This window comes from Dicentrarchus labrax, unplaced genomic scaffold, assembly GCF_905237075.1.
Source record: "Dicentrarchus labrax unplaced genomic scaffold, dlabrax2021, whole genome shotgun sequence".
In the NCBI taxonomy this organism is placed as follows: Eukaryota; Metazoa; Chordata; class Actinopteri; family Moronidae; genus Dicentrarchus; species Dicentrarchus labrax.
In genome coordinates this window covers 22,563,926-22,586,717 of record NW_026136714.1, presented here as the reverse complement: position 1 = coordinate 22,586,717, position 22,792 = coordinate 22,563,926, and the positions used below count along the sequence as shown (strand labels likewise).

Below are 22,792 nucleotides of genomic sequence, written 5' to 3'. Positions count from 1 at the left end.
GCTGACAGCACGCTTTTGTTGAAACAAACTTTCTTTAACAGGCGCTTTAAAGCTACAGTAGGTAAAGTAGGCTAACAAAAATAACTTGCCATATGATTCCCAGGTTGTCAAATACTGATGTTTTGGGTTGGTGGCTTGAAGACAGTTGAATGAGAGTTGAGCCAAGAAAGATAGTTGATTGTTGAGTTTCATTCACCAACCCGGGAATGAAACTCAACAATCTATCTTTCTTGGCTCTAATTGGTTGCTTTTGTTCAGACGCAGTGGAGGAGCACTGTGAGGAGCCAGATTTTTTTCACAGATTATCTGTCTCATGTACTACTGTCAGGATGTAGTGAAGCAAATATGACAAAAAGTTATTTTTATAGAAGTTACCTTCTGCAGAACCAGTGTGTAGGATTGCAACTCCCTGCTTCACAATCCCCCTCCAAGCGCAAAGGAGAAACTAAGAACATGCGAAAAAAATGGAGCCAGCATTATGCTTGTCCCCTTCTGGGCTACTGCAGAAACATGGCAGACTCTAGGGTCTTTAATTTTTTCACATTTATTTAGTTTTGAAATTCCTTTTTTTGTTAAATTTACCACAAAAAAGACTGAATAGTTCAAGAACATAAACATCATAAACATGAATCCTAATAGTTTGTTTTAGTATGTGCAGAGGACAGAGCTGCTGCTTGCTTCATTTATTCATCAACAATATACACTATAACTTATTATTTACTAGCTCTTGGTTCAATAGAGAGCAGCTTGAAAAACAACAAAGAATACATTTATCATGTTTGCTAATGATAATGTTTATAATAGTGTGTATAATATGTAATTTATGTCAAAATATTGTTCAGTTAACATATTATGTTTGAAATTAATCTTTAGTTGAGATCAGGGAGGAGTGTGTTATATTTTTTCAAGTTAAGTCAAAGTCATCCCAGCTCTTCCTCCCAAATAATTTCCATACACTCCTTTAGAGTTGTGAATCAGACTTTTTTTTCCACCAGCCAAGATTTCATTCTTGACACTGCACCCCAGTTTCCCCCTTTCCCTTTCTGAAAATGTCACTGTCATGACACCAAAGTGACGGTCTGTTAAATCATAGTCATGAGTCATTTTAATGAGACCAGAGGGGTATTTTAAGTCCAACACATTAAATCCGGTGCTGAATTTAGTTGTGTTAGTCCAAAGAAGCCTAACATGAAGGGGTTGACCAAGGGCTGGCTCCCGTTCACCACTAAGCAAATTGAAATGGAGCTTTGATGTGAACGCTGAGGCAATATGCAAAAAGCAACAACAAAGGCTGTATTTTCTGTGGAGATAGAATGTTTTTAATGTTGACAGACAGTCAATGGTGCTATTCTGCAGACCCATCAGATTATCAGTCCTCACCTGCTCACTGATTTGTTGGTAAGGAAATCTCAATGTGCAAAGCAGGAATCAACTGGAAAACATTGTCAAGGCAGCTAGTCAAATCATTGGTGAGCAGCAGCTTCCTCCGTCTGACATTTGTAGCAGACAAATCACACAGAAAGCTAAATCCATCAAATCAAATCCAAACCACCCTCCCCTTAAGGAATTTAACTTCTTCAATGTTCATAAAGTACCAGCACTTTTCACCTTACTGTGTTTATGTTTCATACGTGTATGTTTTAATGCTGCCTTGCTGCCTCTTTTCTCAACCTGAACTGAACTATGCGCACACATAGGCAATCTGGTATCTCTTCAGGGATTACAAGGACCTGCATGGAACAAGCACTGTTGGAATAACCACCACTACGTTTATGGTGCTGCTAAACACAGCTTTCCTAATTCTTCCATTGAGCTGTTAGGGGTTCAGTTAATATCCAGTGGCAGTCTCAAATTTACAAAAACAAATTTACTTCAACTTCATGGCAGTGATGCTTTACAAGCATTTACATTGCTGCTTACATTGAAATCATGTTTCAATCCAAATGGCTATATGCAGTGTTGGGAGTAATGCATTATAAAGTAATGCATGACTGTAATTCCACTACTTTTGGGGGTAAGTAGTAATGTAAAGAATACATTTTGTCCTCAAGTTGATGTGTTAGAGACAGGAAAAATAGGCAGTGTGAGGATTTGAGCGACTTTGACAAGGGACAAATTGTGATGGCTAGAGAACTGGGTCAGAGCATCTCCAAAACTGCAGCTCTTGTGGGGTGATCCCGATCTGCAGTGGTCAGTACCTATCAGCTACGGGCTACTGTAGCTCAGACTGCTGAACAAGTTAATGCTGGTTCTGACAGAAAGGTGTCAGAACACACAGTGCAGCACAGTTTGTTGGTATGGGGCGGCAGAACATTATGACCACCAGGGTGCCCAGGTGCTCATAATGTTAAGGCTGATCGGTGTAAATAATGCATTTACAATTAGTGAAATTTAAATAGTCGTAACACTCTTTACTTTTGTCTCAACTGAAAATTGTGGACAACTGCAAAAAATGGCAGACAAACGCAACGCATCCAAGCATGATTTGTGGGTTTGTGTTCTAATGTCTCCCGACCTTACGGTGGCCCAAGACAGTTCAGTCCGTTCATCAAATATTTATTTATTAACTAACTGTAGCAAAGCTCGGTGAATGATTACATCCATATATACATACATTGTACTAAAGCCTGTGGTCTACTAATCAAGACAAAATGACAAGTGTAGCTTATAGGTAGGAATGCTAGTTGTTGCTGCCCTCTGGTGGTTGGGAGTATTAATAACTAGATAGATTTGTTGCCCCACAGCACCCCGAAAATAATAAGACATTTAAAAGTAGCAGAAGTTACTTTCTTTAGTAACTAGTCAATACTGGAGGATTCACCATGACCATGTTAGCCAGACACAGCATTCTGTTAGTCGCTCAACATGGTTTGGGTGACTTAGCGCTGGGTTGTGCGTGAAATCAGTGATCTTTTTTAAACTATGCCGAGGTACAATAATGCTAACCTTACCACAACGGCACCTCTCGCACCAACTGAGACTCCACCAGTGAATGTATATCATTTACAGCTGCGACCAGTGATTATTTTCATTATGGATCAGTCTTTCTGAATTAACGGATTAGTTTAGTCCATAAAATGTAAGAAAATGGTAAAGATGTTGATCATTGTTTCCCAAAGTCCACAGTGACCTCCCCAAATGTCTGGTTTTGTCCACAATGCAAAGATATTCAGTTTACTGAAAATATTCACATTTAAACTAGTTGGCAATGAATTTCATAGTTGACAAGTAATTGATTAATTGACCCATTGTGTTTTCATCTGCATGCAGTGTCTCCTCTCTTTTCTTTCAGTAAAGATAGTACATGTAATTTGTTACTTCCACCCATGCTTACAGCTGTGCACTATAAATTCTCTCTAGTCTCTATTGCATTGTTGGCCCATGTACCACTGTGTCTCTCAGCATCTGCTCTGCTCGCTTTTGTGACGTCTGTGTTCGTGTGGGTGTTTTGCACCATCTTCATTGACAGACAGTGTAATGATGCCCTATGGATGAGTCCCGCTGGGTCTCAGAGCTGCCATACACCAGTCTTCTCACACTGCTAGAGAATGTCAATCAGCTGCCCCTCCGCATGGCCTCTTTCCTCACCTGTCTCTCCCTATTCTGTACGTGTGCATGTGTGTGTGTGTGTGTGTGTATCTTCCTTCACACATGTACATCTGTATGATTGTCTTTCTGTTGTGTCATTTTCTTGGCAGGTTTAGCGAAGCCCATGGGGCTAGTTGAAGGACCCGGAGGCCTTGGCCAAGGGGGAGCTGCTGCCACTCTGGGAGAGGACAGTCATGATGCCGAGGGGAAATACGAGGAGTACGGTTACAACGCTCAGCTCAGTGACCGCATCTCCCTGGACAGGAGCATCCCTGACTACAGGCCTAAAAAGTATATCCACCTCCTGTTTCTTCCTATTTTCTGTCATGTACATTCTCCTTCCATCTACAGCTCTACACCTGTTTTTCCCTCTGGCGGGGTTGTATAATTTTAGAGAAACTTGTAACTGGAAAGTTCACCTGTTTAATCCCTGCTGCAGTTGATGGGCTCTATTTTTGTGAAGGCACACAATGTACAGCAGGACTTTTTGCCAGGAAACTGGCGTTTTCATCAAGCACACAGTGTTCATCTCCTCCTTCTCTTTTGTGTTTATTGGTATTTTGGTGACTCTCCAGGACATTTACTGTGCCAAAATAGTTGAGTTGCAGTACAAGGTGAGTCAGAAATAATAAGCTGTGCGGTTGAAGCGTGGAGTTGAGGATTACTGGAATTTACAAGAACTTCCTGCAAAGCTCAGACAAGGTCAAAAATGCATGCCGTACACATGATATTTTTATGCTTTTGATAAGTGATGAAGTCTGAAAAGCTTCTTTTCCACAATTCACCAACTCTTCTTGGATTTAATTCCTTTCACAGACATAGGAGAAAATCTAATATAGACACAGATATCAGCAGTGTTAACAACTGTGATCCAACAATGAAATGTATGCAGTTTGTGGGGATGCACTAAGTCAGACTTACTGTGTCCTCTACAGGTCTCTTAAGTCCGATGCAACATAGTACCCAAATTAGCTTTCTACTTTATTTAATTCAAAGTGCTGTATGTCATCCTAATGTCTTTATCTTTATTCAAGTCTTAGCATGTAGAACACTGGGCCCAGTACCTGCTGATGAGATGTATGGAATGTCATATGGATCAAAAACGGACTCTCATTGGATCCATATTAAACAAAAAAAATGCAAATGTAAATTTAAATGGCTTCCAGCAGGGGACATTCCTGCACACCAGGTGGTTTATGACATCAATTTTGCACTGGCTGCCCTCAACTTCCCATTGGCACATGGCATGTTGTAAACTTGCGCCAACCAAAATGACATGAGTCACAGAGCAGTGCATTTAAGAAGTATGAATACATTTATTTTGTGCTTGGAGCAAAATTCTCACTTCTCTCATATTTGGCATCCATTTTACAATGGTCAGCATTAATGTTGTTAGCAGGTAACATCAGCATTTTCATTGTTTGTGACCCTCTTGGTGTTCAATAGAGCAGCCTTTCTGCTCCAGTGTCCCTGATGAAATGTGCGTATGTGAGATATTATGCAAAGTTGACTTTCCCTCCACTTCTCAGATCTTGCTTCTCCTCTGTGCCTCCTCATTAGGGAGACTCTCGAGGGACCGCTACAACCTGCACATAGTGGGTCACATGACCCTTGAGAATAGCAGGCTCGCACTACCGCTAGCAAGCTAATCTGCTAGTATGTTTACTGCTGGCTGACCACTATTTTTTGTTCAAGCTACTATTACAGTGTTGTTTTTTATAGACTTTACTGGCTGTTGGTTTAACAATGTGGTTTTAGAAAACAATATAAGGGGACACATTTCAGTAAGTTTTTTTATAGACCAACACATCAGAATATTTTAGAGAACATATTTTGATAAACATCATTGCAATACAATAACTGTGAAGTAAGTTAAAAGCTGAAGAAATCCTTAAATTAGTTTTTTCATCATCATTAGTTTCCATATATAACAAGGTTGGCTTGCCACAAATCTGTATTCAGTTTGTTCTCTCAAAATCGTTTTTAAATTATCACAATTTTCCATTGATTACGTTTAAATCACAGTGATGAGGCACTGTTTTGTTGTCAAAGTAGAGCAAAACGCATCAGGTTGATTACCAAGCTGTACCGCCATTTTCCCTTTGCTGTAGAGACTTTAATTCACCCCTTTCTGTCAATGCATTACAGTCATTTTGCCGCAGGGCATCTCGGGGCCTCGGTCATGGGGAGTCATACAAAAGAAAACGACTTAAGACACGGCTAATCCCAACATGAAAGGGCATGGACAAGATGGTGGTGATAGTTAAAGAGCTATGTTATAATGTTGCAATAAAAGGAATCTTGAATTGCTTTATTTTTTATGAAAGAGACCCGGTGGACACCCAACAAGCTGCCTTAGTGGTCCTTTTAAAATACATTTTATATTTAGGCAGTGAACTACAGCTGTGATGGAGTGAGTGCTGCAGGAGAGGGATTGGGATGAGGGGGTGGGGGTGTAATCAGGGCTGCCAGTGGCGTTTATATCACACAGTGTCAAAGAACAATGGCGACAGGCAAAGACACTGAGAGGAAATCTGACGGCCAAGAGAGGTTTCTAAGGGCTTTAGTGGGGATAACAATTCATTTCATCCATGCTGCTTTGTTCTAGGCTCTTTTTCACACCCAGAAAAAATTAGACAAGAGTGGAACGGGGAGGGGGAAGGGGGAGTAAAAAGGAGCTCGCTAATTAATAAAGTCAGCTGAGAGTGCCTCTGGAATGGAAGGGTTTTAGGAAATTCCTTTCTTTAATCAACTGGTTTCACAAAAAATGGGAAGAAAGTAGGGTTGGGTACCGAAACACGCTACCAATAGGGCACCGGTTCCGACTGAAACGGTACTAACCAGACCGAATAAGAACGAACATTTCGGTGCCTGACTTTCTTTTTTTTTACCGCCCCCTGCTGTTCCGGTGTCAACTTGCGTGACTTCAGTGCCGCTACTCAGCACACTTGTTGATCAGAACTGATGGTGAGAGGATCAATGAAGATGGCGAAGGCAAACGCTCCAAGGTTTGGCTGCATTTCACGTCTAAAGATGCAGACTCTGCGACATGCAACAGATGCCATAAAAAAATTGCATGCAAGGGAGGTAACACGTTGAATTTGATGAAACATCTGGCGACAGAATGGAGTTTATTTAAAAGCCGAACAATGCACTCCAGCAGCCGCAGCCAGTGTCGACCTCGCCGGACAAATTGAAGAGACTCCCTGCCCTGCCAGTGTGGTGGTGGACATCACAGATAATGATAATGACAGCAGCCTTTCCTCTTCGGGTAAATCTAGTAATTTAATGCCAACCGCAAATCATGCATGTCAAGTAGGCTAGCAAACACCATTGCCATTCAACAGCGTGAGTGACAACGTGTGCTATGTCCACTCAGTGTCCGCTGACTTTCTGCTTAATATGAAACTCATAATATTGTGTTCAATTTGGCCCTGGAAATAAAAGGGTATTGTTTTTTGACAAAGTGTGTGTGGTTTAGTTTTTTTAAGTAACGGTTCGAGAACCGTTTAAGCACCGGAACTGTTTAAAAAATACCGAGTAGGCACCGGTATCGGATAAAACCCAACCGATACCCAACCCTAGAAGAAAGGCAAAAGTGAAGTGAGTTTTGGGGGTTTGCTGAAGTGGTTGAATCTGGTTTTAAGTGGTGCCAACTTTGTTATGAGTGTTTGAGTATTGATTTAGTGTTAGTTTCAAAGGTTGTGACAAGATTCTGCAGTCCCCTCATACACTCTGTTATATGTTTCCTCCTTCTATCCGACCTGTGTCTCTTTGTCCAGGCAATGTGTCAATTTCTGACATACAACATATATTTAATAATATAAATAAGCACACAGTCTCTGAGGGTTTAACAAAACAAGTTGTGTCAAACTAAGTAAAGCTTCAGTCTATGATAGGCATTCAGTAGGTACACTGTATGATACAGACTTTGTACATTTATTGTGAAACAATTATTAATACAATAGAAATTGCAAACATAGTTTTCTTTGTTTCTTTCTTTTTCACTGAAGCAGCACTTTAATGAACAAGAGAAACATCAAAGCACTGCAAGTGAAAGAACTGTTCCCAGAAGGAAAATTGATGTGCATACAGCCAGTACAATGCTGTAACTGCCAGTGTTGTTGTGGCTCTAGTGAGGACTTTAGGGGTGCCTTTACGCCTAACCTGTCTGGTTCAGTTTAACCAAACGCTGGTGCATATTTCTAGGAGATTTGACAGGTTAAGCTGTCAGTCAAACTCTGGTGTGGCCTGTGGTTCAGTACTTTTGTGGTGTTAAAGGCACACTATGCAAGATTTGTACCTTAATATAACAGCTTCAAAGTAATTTTGATGGTAAACGAACTCGTAATATAGCGAATCATCCCGATAGCAAAGCACGAGAGGGATGACGCTGGCAGAACCAGCAATGCAAGTCTGAAAGGTGGCGTCCGGCCAAATCTCGCGAGAATCACAAATTGCTTTACGGCGTGACATCACATACATCAGCGACATAAGATCAGCCTCAATGGAAGACACTAGCAAGCATTCACTCAGACGTTACCTGGTCAGTAGACATCTTCGGAGTCTATCTTTGCCTGTTCGATGTGCGACGCTTCCATCCTACTGAACATGTACCAGTATACAGGGGGGAGGGGATCAGGCCGTGAGTGTAGAGACGCAGAGCCGTATATAGAGACGGCTCTGGTGAGTGGTATTTACAACAGTTGACGATAAATACAAGTACTCCGCAGCGACTCTAGGGGTAGCTGTTTGACAAAACCGGAAAATTGCATAGTATGCCTTTAAATGAAAATGGACCAACCACAGATAGACAGCAGCAGTTACGTACGATATGGTAAAAGCTAAAATCTTTTAAATCCATTTGCTGGCTGTGAACTGTCAAGGAACAGATCTCGTAAGCAATCCGTATAGGCAACGTACTGTATATATTTATGAAGAAAAAAATCATTGTAACCATGGTAACATGTCAGCACGTGAATGTGGGTTGAAACGTAATGATAACATAACAACTATTCCCATGTGATATTTTCATCCTGGTCTTTGGTGTTCAGAAGAGGAGGCTGAGTTGCAGTCTAATAATGCTCATAATGAGTTATTTCTTGAACTCTTTGTGACACCAGAGAACATAAATCTGCATTTAAGGTTCAGTAAAGTGCTGCATGACTTCAGTCACTGGAATTTGCTCTCCCCACGTGGGTCCATGTGGCGCTGCTGATGATACAGTATGACAGTTGCCAACACTGTCCAATGAATGAGTTACCTGTCAGCTCATATAACTTCATGTTTACAGCTCTTGGGTCATTTATATCAAGGTATTTTCTATGTCCAGACCAAATGAACTGAACTACAGGTGTGACAGTGCCCTCGGTCTACCTGCTGCAGCTCTCTGCCTCATACATTATAAAAGCCAGTTACATATTTCTGATTTCTAATTCTGATACTGTAATTATGTCCTGCAGGCAAAAGGTGACTCGAGCACTGCAGAAGTGAGGTTAAATTCAGGAACCAGTCAGACTCCTGTCTAATGGGCTTTTAATTGAACAGAAGTCATTGAGCCGAGGACTTTGATGACTACAGGGAAGCAAAGTCCATCGCCATGACCGAACGGTCTGCACATTCTCAAATCTCTCTCTTTTCAAACCTGCCTGTCTGCAGCAAAACCAATTCATAATGATTACAGCCGCAATTGTCTCTCGCACAAAAACCTGTAATCCCCTTTCACCACCCACTAGCCTGTATTTCTCTCTTGTGCCCTTCACTTCTGCAAGTGACATTCTTAACTGAGATACCATGGGACTTATGTAGGCTCTATATTATGGTGACTCTGAGCCTGCCATTCGCTGTCCTTGGGAGGCTTAGGTATGATAACAGCTCATTGGGCTGTGGAGAGAAAAACAATACAGGTAGGCAAGCTGATAAGATTACTGATGCCCACAAAAGAAACTAAAAGATGTTAAATGTAACTTGTGTCACTCATAAATAGAAAAATACAATTCAAGGCATGAAACCTGCTTTTCGCCCTCCATTTCTCCTCTTCCTAGAGGATTCTTATTCAATTACACCTAATCGCACCTCTATCTCTATTGTCACTTTGCTGAAGATTTGATTTATATTTTGTCAAAATCGTTGTTAAACCCAAAACTATATTGAAGCGCAGCAGATTCTCTGCTTTCCCAAGGACCCTTTGCCTTCTGTTTGTCAGCCTGTGGGACGGTGATAACCAGAAAAGGAGGCTGAAGAAACAGGCTTACCTCATCTCCTGAGTGTCTGATATTGCAGAATGGGATCGTAAGGTCTCCACGGTGCGGGAGCTTCTGCTGCAAATTGTTGCTCTTTCCAGTGCTAGAGTTTATCTCCTGGATGGGGGGGGGGAGAAATGACAAGGCAAACGATTATCTTTCTGAGAGGAGTGCTCGCGGATTGGAAAGTTGCTTTGGTGTTGCCTGCACTGCATGGGTTACGGAAGGTTAATGTGAAATTTCACAGCAAATAAGAGCGGCCAGCGGGGAAAAAGTCAGAGGGAGCGGCCGGGGATGCAGGCTGGCGAAGGAGGAGAATGGGGGAGGTGTGATAGGAATGCATCTTAATCTGGCGCTCTGTTTCTGTCAAAGCTTGTTCCGGGTCAAATTATGAGCGCTGTCCAGTGAGCTCAGTCCCATTACAAACAGATGAGTCGATCGCTCATCCTGTTACGGCTTTACTAGGCTTTCCCGCTCCTGCAGACAGGTACAAATTTAAGGCTGAGCGATGCCCTAAATTGGATCCAGTAACTAGGGCAATGGAACTACAATATCACTTTACGATCCCGACACTGAAATCCAGCCTCACACCACATCTCAACTAGAAGCGATGAGGCAATAAGCAATGCCATGCCCCCTCTGACATTTTCAAGATATTACTTTGGTAATATTCATTAAACTCAGCCTCTCCACTAGTTGTATAACTGAACATGAGTGAAATATACATTACTTTGTTTTGCACAGTTGACATGTCATGCTGTGTCTCTGCAAAGGCACACCGCGGTGCAAAAAGTCCCCTCTCAAACTCACTGCCAGATTTCTCATTGTATTTATAGACCTGGCAAGGCTGATTGAGAGAGGCAATAGAGAAAGCTGCGAGAGGGAACAAAGGAGTTGCTGAGGGAGAGCATAAATGCATGGGGAAGGACTGAAATGATACAGTGGAGGGGTTATCAATCAAAACACTTGTGCATTTACTCTTACGAATAGAGCGCCAGAGCAGGGCTTAAAGTATAGATAGACGTGCGCAGTGTGCTCCATCATAAACACTCTCTGTGGTTTAGTTTTCCTTTTATTACCTCTGCTGTCAGATGCATGTGGGCTGCGGTAATGGAAGTGATTGATAACAGTGCATGAAATTAAGCTTTCCCAGTCCAGAACAGCAAGCACTTGCCTACTTGGCCAGTGAGACTATAGGCAGCAGATTGTCATTCCTGTGCATGAATCAATGCCAATATTTACTGAAGGTATCGTGTAGGAAATGAAAAGTAATTAAGTGTCTGAGTGCTTTTTAGGCAGTTATGTGTATTATATTCCAACCACCTTAAAATCCAAAGTGTCAATATCTGAGGCTTATCTCTGCACCAGTTGCCATAGTGTCGCACAAAGCAGAGATTCAGGCAGAATTTTAACAAGTCAACTGATGACAGTAAAAATCTTTTTATAGTAATATTGGATCACTTATGTATGTCTGTAAAATGGGTCACTTATGGTGATGAACCCATAACCTTGCGAATTCCTCAGCTCCAACCCTTACAGCTTCTTTCAGCATTTTGTTCAATTATTTTTGTCTCGCAACTCCTAAGGTAGTTTTTGACCTAAAACCACTGTGTGCTACCTGTCCAGGTATTTCTCTCAGGAGTTGGTGGCAACCAAAACAGAGCTAAAAGGAGAGTGAATATTGGACCTAAATTCATCTGATGGCGTTCATCACGACTCCAAATAAATGCTAATGGTGCTCAGTATCTTACGGAGCCCCTAAAGGGACATGAAAAAAAAAAAAAAATTAAACGTTTCTAGTGAGCACTAGATAGTATCTAGTGCTCACTAGATAGTATCTAGTGCGCACAAGATAGTATCTTGTGCTCACTAGATAGTATCTAGTGTGCACTAGATCAGTATGGATCTAGTGTTGTGGCGAACAGCACATGGCTCATTTAAATATTAAAATTAGCCATGTGTTAATAGGTCACAACACGAAAATGTAACCAATGAAATTACTTATTTTGACACACATTTTAAGCCAATAAGTACTACTATCTAGTGCCACTAGATACTATCCATATTGTGGTGAATCAACACATGGCTAATTTTAATATTCAAATGAGTATTAAACTAATTTGTCTGTAAGTAAAAAATAAATGTAAATTAATCTGTAACCTTTTTTGTTACAGTCCGCATTTAAATGCCTGTCCTCCTTTTGAGAAAATAACAAAAACAGTCCACCTTTTGACATATTACCTTGTTAGTTTAATACGTATTGGCTTAAAATGTGTGTCAAAATAAGTAATTTCATTGGTTACATTTTCGTGTTGTGACCTATTAACACATGGCTAATTTTGATATTTAAATGAGCCATGTGCTGATTCGCCACAACACTTGATCCATATCTAGTGCACACTAGATACGGATCTAGTGCTCACTAGATACGGATCTAGTGCGCACTAGATACTATCTAGTGAGCACAAGATACTATCTAGTGAGCACAAGATACTATCTAGTGCTCACTAGAAACGTTTCATTTTTTTTTTTTTTTTCATGTCCCTTTAGGGGCTCCGTAGTATCTGCTGTATTTGTAATAGCCAACTGTTTGCTCACAAGAAGCTAGAAAGAATTAGTTGGTGAGAAAAACAAATCTTAATACTCTCTATGCCAGTGTCCATGTACACCTGGCCAATTATAGATTTTGTGGAAGAAGAAACGTCATTTTGATGTTTCAAGGAACCGTGTCTAAAAACACCAACCGAGTGGAAAATCTTTTTCTACATAAACATTCTGGGAAGATGATTACCTCGCATTCATTTCAGAAAGTTAGCTAGCATGTAGCTCGGCAGGTGTTGAGTGTAAATGATAACAGACTTACATTTCGTGACATTTTCAAGCGCATCATTATCAGTTTAAGCTTATCCCCTTAAAAGCTCAGCATTGAGACTTCTAGCTTTTATGCAAAGCATTTACAATATAATTTCACAAATAAATAAGATACCATCTGTTGTGGCGTCCTACATAATTGCTAGTTCCTCTCTTGCCAGTTCTCATGGTTGAAAGGTGAGAACCTGCTAACACATGCCCGCCACACACACACACACACACACATACACACACACACACACACACACACACACACACACACAAAACAGTGGCTGTGAAGTACGCGGAGGGTTCCATTGGGTATAGAGGGGAGGATGTAACTTTAGTGCCACGCTGGGATCCATCTGCTGTGTGGCCGTCCCCCTGCGGCCTGACCCCATGGATGCTGCTGACTCAAGCTGACATCCCAGTACACTGGAGTAACAGGGCGCTGAGCACCAGTAGAGTTCAGATGGCTCACAGCAAGAGTGGAAGAGCAGCAAACGTGCTGTCTTTGAACAAAATGTGCTCAAGGTAGCATCACCACACAGAAATTTGACTTTGATCCCAACACTACTAAGTCATATATTTAAAAATCGGACATGAGGTGGGGAAAAACATTAACCACTATTACGTTTACTGTATGCAAATCTGAGGTTTCAATTGTATGTGCTTCAACATGCAGAATATAATACCACAGATTATACATTCGGTCACTGCTCGTCCCCTCCCATGGGCAGTGATTGTATACAGCGCCACAATTTCATTTGGGCATTTAGGATAAGTTTGCCGTGTCTTATTAGTTTTGACTATGGATGGGTTTTTTTGTAGCAGCCCTAATTTGTGATTCAGAATGATGAGACAGTACTTTGCCTAGTGCAGATTTTCAAGACTGAATTTCAGCCTCACTCGTTGCCTCTATCACATCTAATCATCTGTGATAGCATGTGAGACTGATACATTCTGACAAATCAATACATTGTCTCATTAATACTTCTAGCATGAATGGTATTTCACCTGGCAAATGCAATATGTCACTTCAGTGTCTTTAACTCAACTCTGCATTGATGTTTAGAAAAAGACTTCAAGAGCTTAAAAGGATTTACTGATTTGTTTACTCTATAGTTGATTTATATCAATTTGATATTCTAATACGGAACAATATTACAAGTGTTTCCTTACAGTCAAAATCCCTTGTAAATAATTGAACCACAACAATTACAATAGCCACCTCATTATCCCTACATAATGAGTCAGCACTGCTGAATAAGATATGTGAAAACATGGAGAAACAAAGGCAGAAGCGAGTGAAGTGTGTTTGTCAGCTGTTGCGTTCGGAGCCTAATTGGAGCAGCGTGGAAAGATTCACAAGATGTTGCCTCTGTCTGCGTTCACAGTTGCCATAGGTAACTTCCGTCCAGTCAACACTGTTATTTCTGACTTCAAACCACAGTATGTCAGTGAGAAAATACTGTTTTTTACTGTAAATTACAAGTTTGACACACTCAAGATCATCAGCGGAGTATATAAAGTGCTGAGTGTGGGACTGTGCTGAGTTTGAGAGGGAGACACACACACATACTTATAACCTCGCTTTGATCATGTTTATATGGAACATGGAGAAACCAGGTTTTTCATCTTCCCGTATAGGTGATCCTAACATTATCCAGGTTTCTGATTGTCTCTTTCTCCACATCTCTGTCATTTCGGGACTGAATGAGTTCCCACAGCAGTTGTGGATGAACCCAGTTTGGCTTTTGGCTACCTGGAGTCAGCAGCATTTCTCACTCTCAACAGGATCTGGCTTCTCCATCTGACCATTAGTAATGGCAGAAGAATGGGACAGTGTAGTTTATCTTCTACATTACTGAAGTTGGACTCTGCTTATAGATACATCAGATATCCTTTCTTGTTCTTAGTCATGTTAGCGAACTTTGGTAATCCCATGGCCTTTACTCTAGCGCCATCATCAGGTCAAAATGTAACTTTGTCCAATACTTTGGTTTATGATCAACTACCTGCAAAACTATTGAGATTTCCATCGGACTCAGCTGTATTCTGTGTTTAGTGCTAATTGTCAAATGTTAGCATGCTATGGTGAACATTGTAAAAATGCTACCGCTAACATCAGCATTGTCATAGTCATGGTAATAGAGTGCTGCAGGCATCGCCATTGTTCAATTGACAAAAAAAAAACCAATGGGATTGTTTATTGGATTTTGGATTAATGTACACATTTTGTTCAGTAAGATAATATTTACAAATGAACACCACTTTAATTATTTTGAAGCAAAAAGTTAACGTTAGGCTATAAATGAACTACACCGCTGTGTGATAATGGATTTTGACGGTAGAGACAGGGGTTATCTTCCTATGTCCCATTTATAGGTTTAGGTTACTAAAAAACTTGGTTATGGTTAGAGTGTTCATGGTTTTGGTTGAATATTGATACTGACTTTTCCAATATTTAACAATGACCACACCTATTCCCTTATATAATAAATTGCTTGAGATGTCCTAAAATTGTGTTGGCATTGAACAGTTTGTAGTTTAATGTGAGAGTTTATTTATAAAAACATAATGCACGGTGTAAAAGTGTATAAATGTAATCTTTTGTAACAAACATAATATGGCCTTATAGAAATAAGAACATAATACAACATAATGAGCACATTCTCCTTCTTTATAATGTCAAGTACAGTGGGTGCTACAAAATGTTACTTGGTCAAGAACCTCTCAAAAATACATATATTCTTCTCCTGACCCTGGAGAAATGTACTTTTTGCTCAGCAAATGGTTTCAGTTTGGCAGCTATACTGCAGCAGCAGCCAAAATACAGTACACAACATCCAGCTTCACCATCAATTGGATGTGGCCTTCAAATGATATCTTAGAACAGTGCTATTTTTTGCCTTGTTGGTTAGGTGCACAGTGGAAAAGTTATCCAGCATACGCCCCTTTGTTTTTGGAGAGAAATGTAAGGTTGCTACAACTTGGGAATACACTGGGAATGTGACACTGAATGTTTTACTTTACAGAAAAAGCATCTTAAACTCAAACCAGTGTGGTTGGCTGAGGCTGATTTACATCCGTCTCACAGACCTTTCTAGGTGACAGTTTAGCTTTTCAAACAGGTGTAACTAATTGCAGTAATTATGCCCACATCCCATTTACTGCAGGTGAGCCTGCTACTGCACATGCTCAATGGCTTAACTAAACAGAGCCATCGTTAATGTTATTAGTTACACCTGTATCCAGTATATTCCTGCTACGACAGGTCAAAATGTCTGCTGTGAGAAAGGTTTTCACTGTTCGCAAGGTCACACAGGGGTCCTTCAGGTAGCACTGGAAGACCCCGATGGGGTCCCTTGGAGCCATAAATATGTTTTCTGATGGGGTTTTATTTAAGAGGTTCCAGTGAATTTTCTGGAAGCTTCAGGGTAACCTGGCAAAACTGTGAATGATGTAATTTTACTTTTCTTTTACTCATTGTCTATTCTAAAGTGTTTTAGTCATCGTTGCACACTACATAGTTACATTTTAAATAATAAAATATAAATAATGAATTAATTCCTTGTTAAAACTGTTGACCCTTTCACATACCCTAATGCAGAAATCACTGTTTCTTACATATATTCCTACATATACTGCTGGACTACAATTGTCTGGCTTTAAGAAATAGTTCTTGCTGAGACTTAGTAGAGAAGATAGACATTGCTCACATGTCTGCACAGTAAATATGAAGCCAGCAGCTGGTTAGCATAGCTTAGCATAGGGACTGGAAACAGAAGGAAAGAGCTAGGTCCCTCTGTTTTCAGTCTTTGTGCAAAGTTAAGCCAACATTCTCCTGGCTTCTACTTAAAAGACAGATATGATATGGTATCAATCGTCTCATCTAACTCTCAGCAGGAAAGTGAATTTGCATATACAGTACATCTACTCTGTTGTGTCAGCTAACTGCTCATCTCAAACGCATACAGAGAAAGGTATACATGCTTTTCTCATGGAATGATATCCAGGTGGTCTTAGCGCTTGCTCATAATCTTGAATTTATTTTAACAGGTGTAAGCAGTTGACGTACCCAGAGGACCTTCCTCAGATCTCTGTGGTCTTCATCTTTGTGAACGAGGCACTGTCAGTGATCCTGCGCTCCGTCCACAGTGTGGTCAACCACACACCTGCACACTTGCTGAAGGAGATCATCCTGGTGGACGACAACAGTGACAGTGGTAAGAACTTTCACAGCTTTATTAATAGGATGGAAAAAATATATGGGTTGCTCGATTTCTAAGCAATATGTAACCAGCCTTTAACCTCCGGCCTCTAACTGTATCAGCTTGACATGAATTGATGGCAGCCACTGTGGAAGTTTTCTGATCATTTCCTTTTTGCATCACGTTTAATTGTTTCTCTTCCACAAGTGTATCCTCTCATACTTTAAACTTTAAATCATAAAACTTGCAACCGTTTATCACTGTCTAATGCTGCAGGTTTGCTTATGTAGTCAAGACATTCACCCTATTTATCATGTTTTGTCTTCCCTGGTGGAACGTGAGCTAAGGAGTCACAGACGGATGAATTACTGTGATGTTTTTGGACTCGTGCCAGGATAGTCAGTCTTCTTATGCTATAGTTTTCCGAGTTTTCTGCTTGTGTTTTGGTTGAAGGGATAGGGAACCCCTGAGGGTGGACTCTCGAACACCAGGTTTTAAAATAGCTGTATAAAAAGAGGAAAAAGAAGCGATGGGATTTGTCTCGTCCTTTTCTAAACTGCTGCGTACGTTTGTCTCCAATGGCGATGTGGGCAAATGCTTCAGTTGTTTCCACACCATGACGCCCACAGCAGCTGACGATGATCGACTCCACATCCCAAAAGCTTTCCCTTTTGGAGAAGGAGGGACAATGAACTAGATTCCAGACGACACTTGGCCCTCCTTCACTTGGCACAGAGTAGCAGGCCTGCTTCCCTCAGGCTGGCAGAGGAAAAGGGCGCATGAATAACATACTGAAAGAAGGCCGAGCGGGAGTTACCACTGGCACATCTCCGCTCCCCGCTGAGTCTCTAACTGTCTACCATTAAACATGAAGCCGTTAACAGCCAGTGACCAGACAAAAATGGAACCTGTCCGCTCCTCTCATTATGTCATTATGCCAGTTTGCACCACCCACTTTGACTCTCACAAGGGTTTCCCTGAAATACATTTTTGAAGGACAGCCCTATTTTCACTTTAAAGACTGCAATATTTTCTGAGAGTATTTAATTTGATCAAATTGTTCCTCTCCTCCTTCCCATGAAATGTTATTATTGCAGGAGTATGCAAGCTGTACTTGGAGTAACTCCAATTTCTTTATAAGCACAAAACTCTGACACACTGCTACAATCAATATTTTATATGCACAAAGATTATATGACTGTGAAATGTGAAAGGTGTTCCCCTCTTCCCTGCAGAGCATTTTACCATCTTTAAATTCATTGTTTTGGCCCTGCAAACTAACTGTTTTGGTTCATTCTCACTGCTCTCTTCAGTGTCATTTCCAGAAGTAACAGGTGGCTGTTTTCAGCAAAAAAAAACCCCTAAAAATGTACGCTACCTGCAGATAAAGAGCCAGATATTCTTTCAAGATTAAGTCGAGGGGGAAAACGGAACTAAATAGACACAATGGACATGCATTCCCATACACTGCATATGAATGCTAATGTTGCTCCATAACTGCTTGCTCTGTAAATAGGCAACTCTGTGCTAACACAGTTACCATACCCACTTTATAAGGTGATAGTGAGTCAATTTTATTGCACTGCCTCCAAGCGGCCAAAAAAAATCAATGAATGCCAGTTTACAAAAAGACAAAGGCACAGCTGAACAATTAACAAATAAATCATGCATGAAAATAAAATGTAAGTGCTATTGTTTGTTTTTTATGTAGTTTTTGACAATGAGTAACCACCTTCATCAACAAACAACATCCTGATATTTAAATCACAAAATTGGCATCCCATTCCAACTAATTAAACCCCGGAGAGTTACACACTTTGCCACAATAACACTTCAGGCATGGAAACTCATCAGAACTGTTAAAATTCTGACGATAAAATTCTCCACCCAGAAGAAGTGACAAACTGAAACCGATGTACAAGCTGTATTTTAAAACAGCAGCGAGCAAAACAGAAAGCCAAACTCCTGTTACAGCTTCTGCCTCTGTCACTTCTGTAGTAACCTTCACTGTTAAGCATCACAGACTGGGGTTTACCATTAGAGTCCTGTGTGCAGTTCACTGACACCAAGGTACATGACTACTAGGTGTTGACGTTCTCATCATCCACTTGCCTTGTGCATGCTTCATATGAGGTCAAATTCAGTTCACTTTCAGCCAACACATCCGTCAGCAGCTCTTACTGTATGTTTACCATCAGTGATGATAATTTGTGCAGATGTGTGAGCTGTTTCTTGGGAGCCGCTCTGCTGTGACATTAGACAATTAACATGCAGGCTGGACTGATTGACCTTTTCTGGATGGCTCTGTCTGTCCTTTCTCATTTAAACAAGGCTCAGTGAGACAAGTGAAGGTACAGCCACACTCACTCCTGGCAAAATAAATCACGCACAGGAAGCATGTTTGCCTTGTCGCCGCGACACGTTTCCTTTGCTGGCACAGCTGGTGACATTTATTGGTGGCTGAGAGGTTTATTCACACTGGTTCCAGCAGTCTGAACTAAATTCACATTCCCTGTGATGATATTTAGCTATTGTGTGTCAGGCAGCACAATTCATTGTTGTTTGCCATGTTAGCAGCAAGGATAGGCTTAATGAGCCCTACAGGATTCAATCCCAGCAAATAACACCACCAAATTGATAACTTAATGATTCATATAATGAAAACAGGATATAAACTGAGGACCAGTTGAGTACAGCTTGTATTATTATTTTTGAGTGGAGCTGAATTACTTCAAACATTGCATGCATTAAATCAAATTAAAGCTTCTGAGTGGAAGATTTGCTCATTAACATACTGCCGAAAATTAGTTTGAGACATTGCGTCATTTGCAGAAAATAATTTTGAAGTAGACACTGTTTCTATTTACTATTACTGATCTTCCTTTGTTCTCCATTTGGTCTAATTTAGCTCAGTTTTTTGCTCAGTTCTCTAAGTTTTTGTTCCAAACTGAATCTTCAGTTGAAAAAAAACAATTAATGAGCAAGAGATTGTCTTTTATGCACTGTAGTCGAGACGCTTGCATACAGCATTCAGTTACTTGCAGCCAGAAAGGAGTGTGCAGTATGTTTACATCTATAGAGCAAATAATACAGTAACCTGGCACTAGATAGAAAGAAACGAAGAGGGGTGATGAGAAGACAGTGCAGAGAACCAGAATTAAATTCAGGTTAGAGAGTAAATCCCTGGTAGCTGTTTTTCATAATTTATCTACCAGTGATTCAGAGAAAAGCAAAGCATATGATGTTGCCTGAGCAGAATTTTAAATGAAGGGAATGTAACAATGTTAAGAGTAGGTTAAGGGTGGAGGAGTCCAAAAACACGAACTCATTTACCATTGTGCTGTTTCCAATAAATGTGTGAGAGGTGGATAACCTCCATACTGCCACTGCATGGATTATTTCCACAAAGCACAGGTCTACTGCCAAAATGTTTCCCACTTACAGTCGAGGGCTCATACAGTAGCGCTGCATTTGGATGTTATTCCTGAGAGGCTGCTCTGCCAGGATAAGTAGCATCACTTTACTTCTGGCTACAATTATTTTATTTTTTTTTAATATTTAATGAACATCACATTACTTGTGGTGAGCCAGTTTACCCATTTATGCAACTTCACTAGTCTGCTTGTGATGGATCAAAGCGATCAATTTCTGACCTGTTTCCGTGTCGGTGTCTGAGACAAGTCCATAAATCCACTGTGAGCAGACTGTGGCCTGTGGTTTGTGGAGCTGGAGTAAATCTCTTTTCTCTGAAAATGATCATTACACAACAAAACACAACTGACAGGCTGATCTTACTGGATAAAGAAAATCATGCAGGCTGTTTTTTAAGGTATACTGGTAGTTAGTTAGCACATGTGAGGCAGTATGTGGGAGGGTATAATTCAAGCGTTGCAACATGTACTGTAAGTGAATTCTAAGGCTTTACCACAGTTTAAATAATCAAATGCATGTTCAGTACCTCTCCGCCATCTATCCTTAACACAGCCGCTGCCATAATCTCCTGTGTCGCCAAAGGAATTCATAGTGCTCCTCTTGAGTCTACTGTGCATTAATTTTAAATTCATAGCATGATGGATAGTTATTTATCCTCTGCTATGTTGCACTGCCAGTCCGTTAAAATGTATTCCCTGCTCCATAACTCTCCTCCCGTGGATGCAGTCCAATGTTTTATTTGCTAGGATCAGAGGGAGGCCCATAACTTTTCTCCTTCCCAGCAAAGCCCAGTAATTATTGCTCTCTAATAGCTTTTATCATATTGTAGCTGCAGGGTAGGCTGATGATGAAGGAGACTCATTGCACAGGTTGAAAAGCTCCAACAGTACATACAGAACCAAATTGCAAAGGTCTCTGGACCCTCAAAGAGGAACAATGCAGCTTCCAACTGTGACTGCTCCAAATGGGAATGCAGTAAAGTTGAAGCTCATTATTTATAAATGATTTTACGTGACATTAGTACTAAATGTTTCTACCCACCACTCTGAGATGCTTTATACCAAAGACATGAGAGAGAGAAAGGTCTAACTTTGAAGACTCCAACTTTCTCTCAATGGAGTTTTTTAACTGCCACTTCGGAGACAATTAAAACTTTTTTTTTTTTTTTTAATGTTTTAAAATATTTTAAAAGAGGTCATTTGGATAAAAGCAAACCTATATTACGTCAATTCTAAAATCATCACTTTATACAGAATTGGTAGGTAAGTGCTGAGATCTTTGATTCAAGTCAATTTAAACAGAGTAACATTTAGGAGGATCTATCGACAGAAATGGAATGCAATGTTCATATGAATAACATATTTTCGACAGAGGGAGCGGGCCTTCATCCAAGGGGTCAGCCATGTTGAATCACCATGTTTCTACAGTAGCTCAGAACGGACAAATAACTGGCTCTAAATAGGGCCTTTCGCATTTCTGTAGCCACTGTAGTTTCTCCTACATGCTAGGAAGGTGAATGGTATTCAGTTGGTTGCAACTTTACTGTTATATGCCACTAAGCCCAACACACTGGTCCTTTAACTATAAGTACCAACAAAGAAATGCTAAAATAATATTTTCAAGTGAAGTCCTGCATAAAGAAGAATGATCAACACAATGTATTTAGAGTGTCAAAGGTAAAAGTAATTGTTTGAAAGAAAAATGCCCACTTTGACTGATATATTATTATATGATACATTAGATTCTTGATACTGATGCATAATTATAAGTATTTTGCTGTTGTAGCAGGTGATGCTAGTTTTATGTAGTTGAGTCCAGTGATTTCCACCCTATAAGGCTCTGTCCTCCCTAAAAGGTCACAAGATAAATCTGAGGGACTTGATTAGTGGGGGAGGAAAGAAGGAAAACAAAATGTTATTTGTATCTTTTCTTTGCTTTTTTGTGAAATATTGGATAATTTAACCTCTTTGGACTTCAACGAATGAATGAATGAACAATCAAATGAAACCCTGTGAGACGTTTAAAAGGGAAAATTGTTTGGTGGAACTGTTAACAACTCATGGATTTAAAATATGACCCCAAAATCTTAATCTTTAACTATGACTTGTATTTTAAATCTAATTAGATTGTTTAATGTAAATCTGTCTTTAAAGTAGCATAATTGGAAATATTCATGTAAAGTACCAAAAAAAAATTGTGTATAGTGCTTGAGTTTATGCACTTAGTTACTTCCCACCTCTGGTATTAGACACATACACCTTCATTTACAGGCAGCGTGTCTTTGAACAGGGGAAGAAACATGACCAGTAGATGTAGCAGATTCAAATATACTACCAATTTTCAGTCACAGCGCTAACCACTGATCCATCCTGCTGCCCAATTGTTCATGTTAAACATAAGAGCGCTATTGAAGTAGAAAACATCCACAGACAGACAAAGACAGATACCAAGTTCCCATGACTCCCA

General features: G+C 40.3%; 1 protein-coding gene across 1 annotated transcript in view; it reads left to right on the top strand.

Annotated features, from left to right (window-relative positions):
* The window catches only part of galnt9 (polypeptide N-acetylgalactosaminyltransferase 9), a 92,590-nt gene that overhangs the window by 10,432 nt on the left and 59,366 nt on the right, over window positions 1–22,792 (top strand). Inside the window, exons 2-3 of the mRNA XM_051423602.1 lie at window positions 3,699–3,879; window positions 16,743–16,909. Coding sequence (XP_051279562.1) covers window positions 3,699–3,879; window positions 16,743–16,909 — 348 coding nt within the window. The remainder of the gene's footprint in view (window positions 1–3,698; window positions 3,880–16,742; window positions 16,910–22,792) is intronic.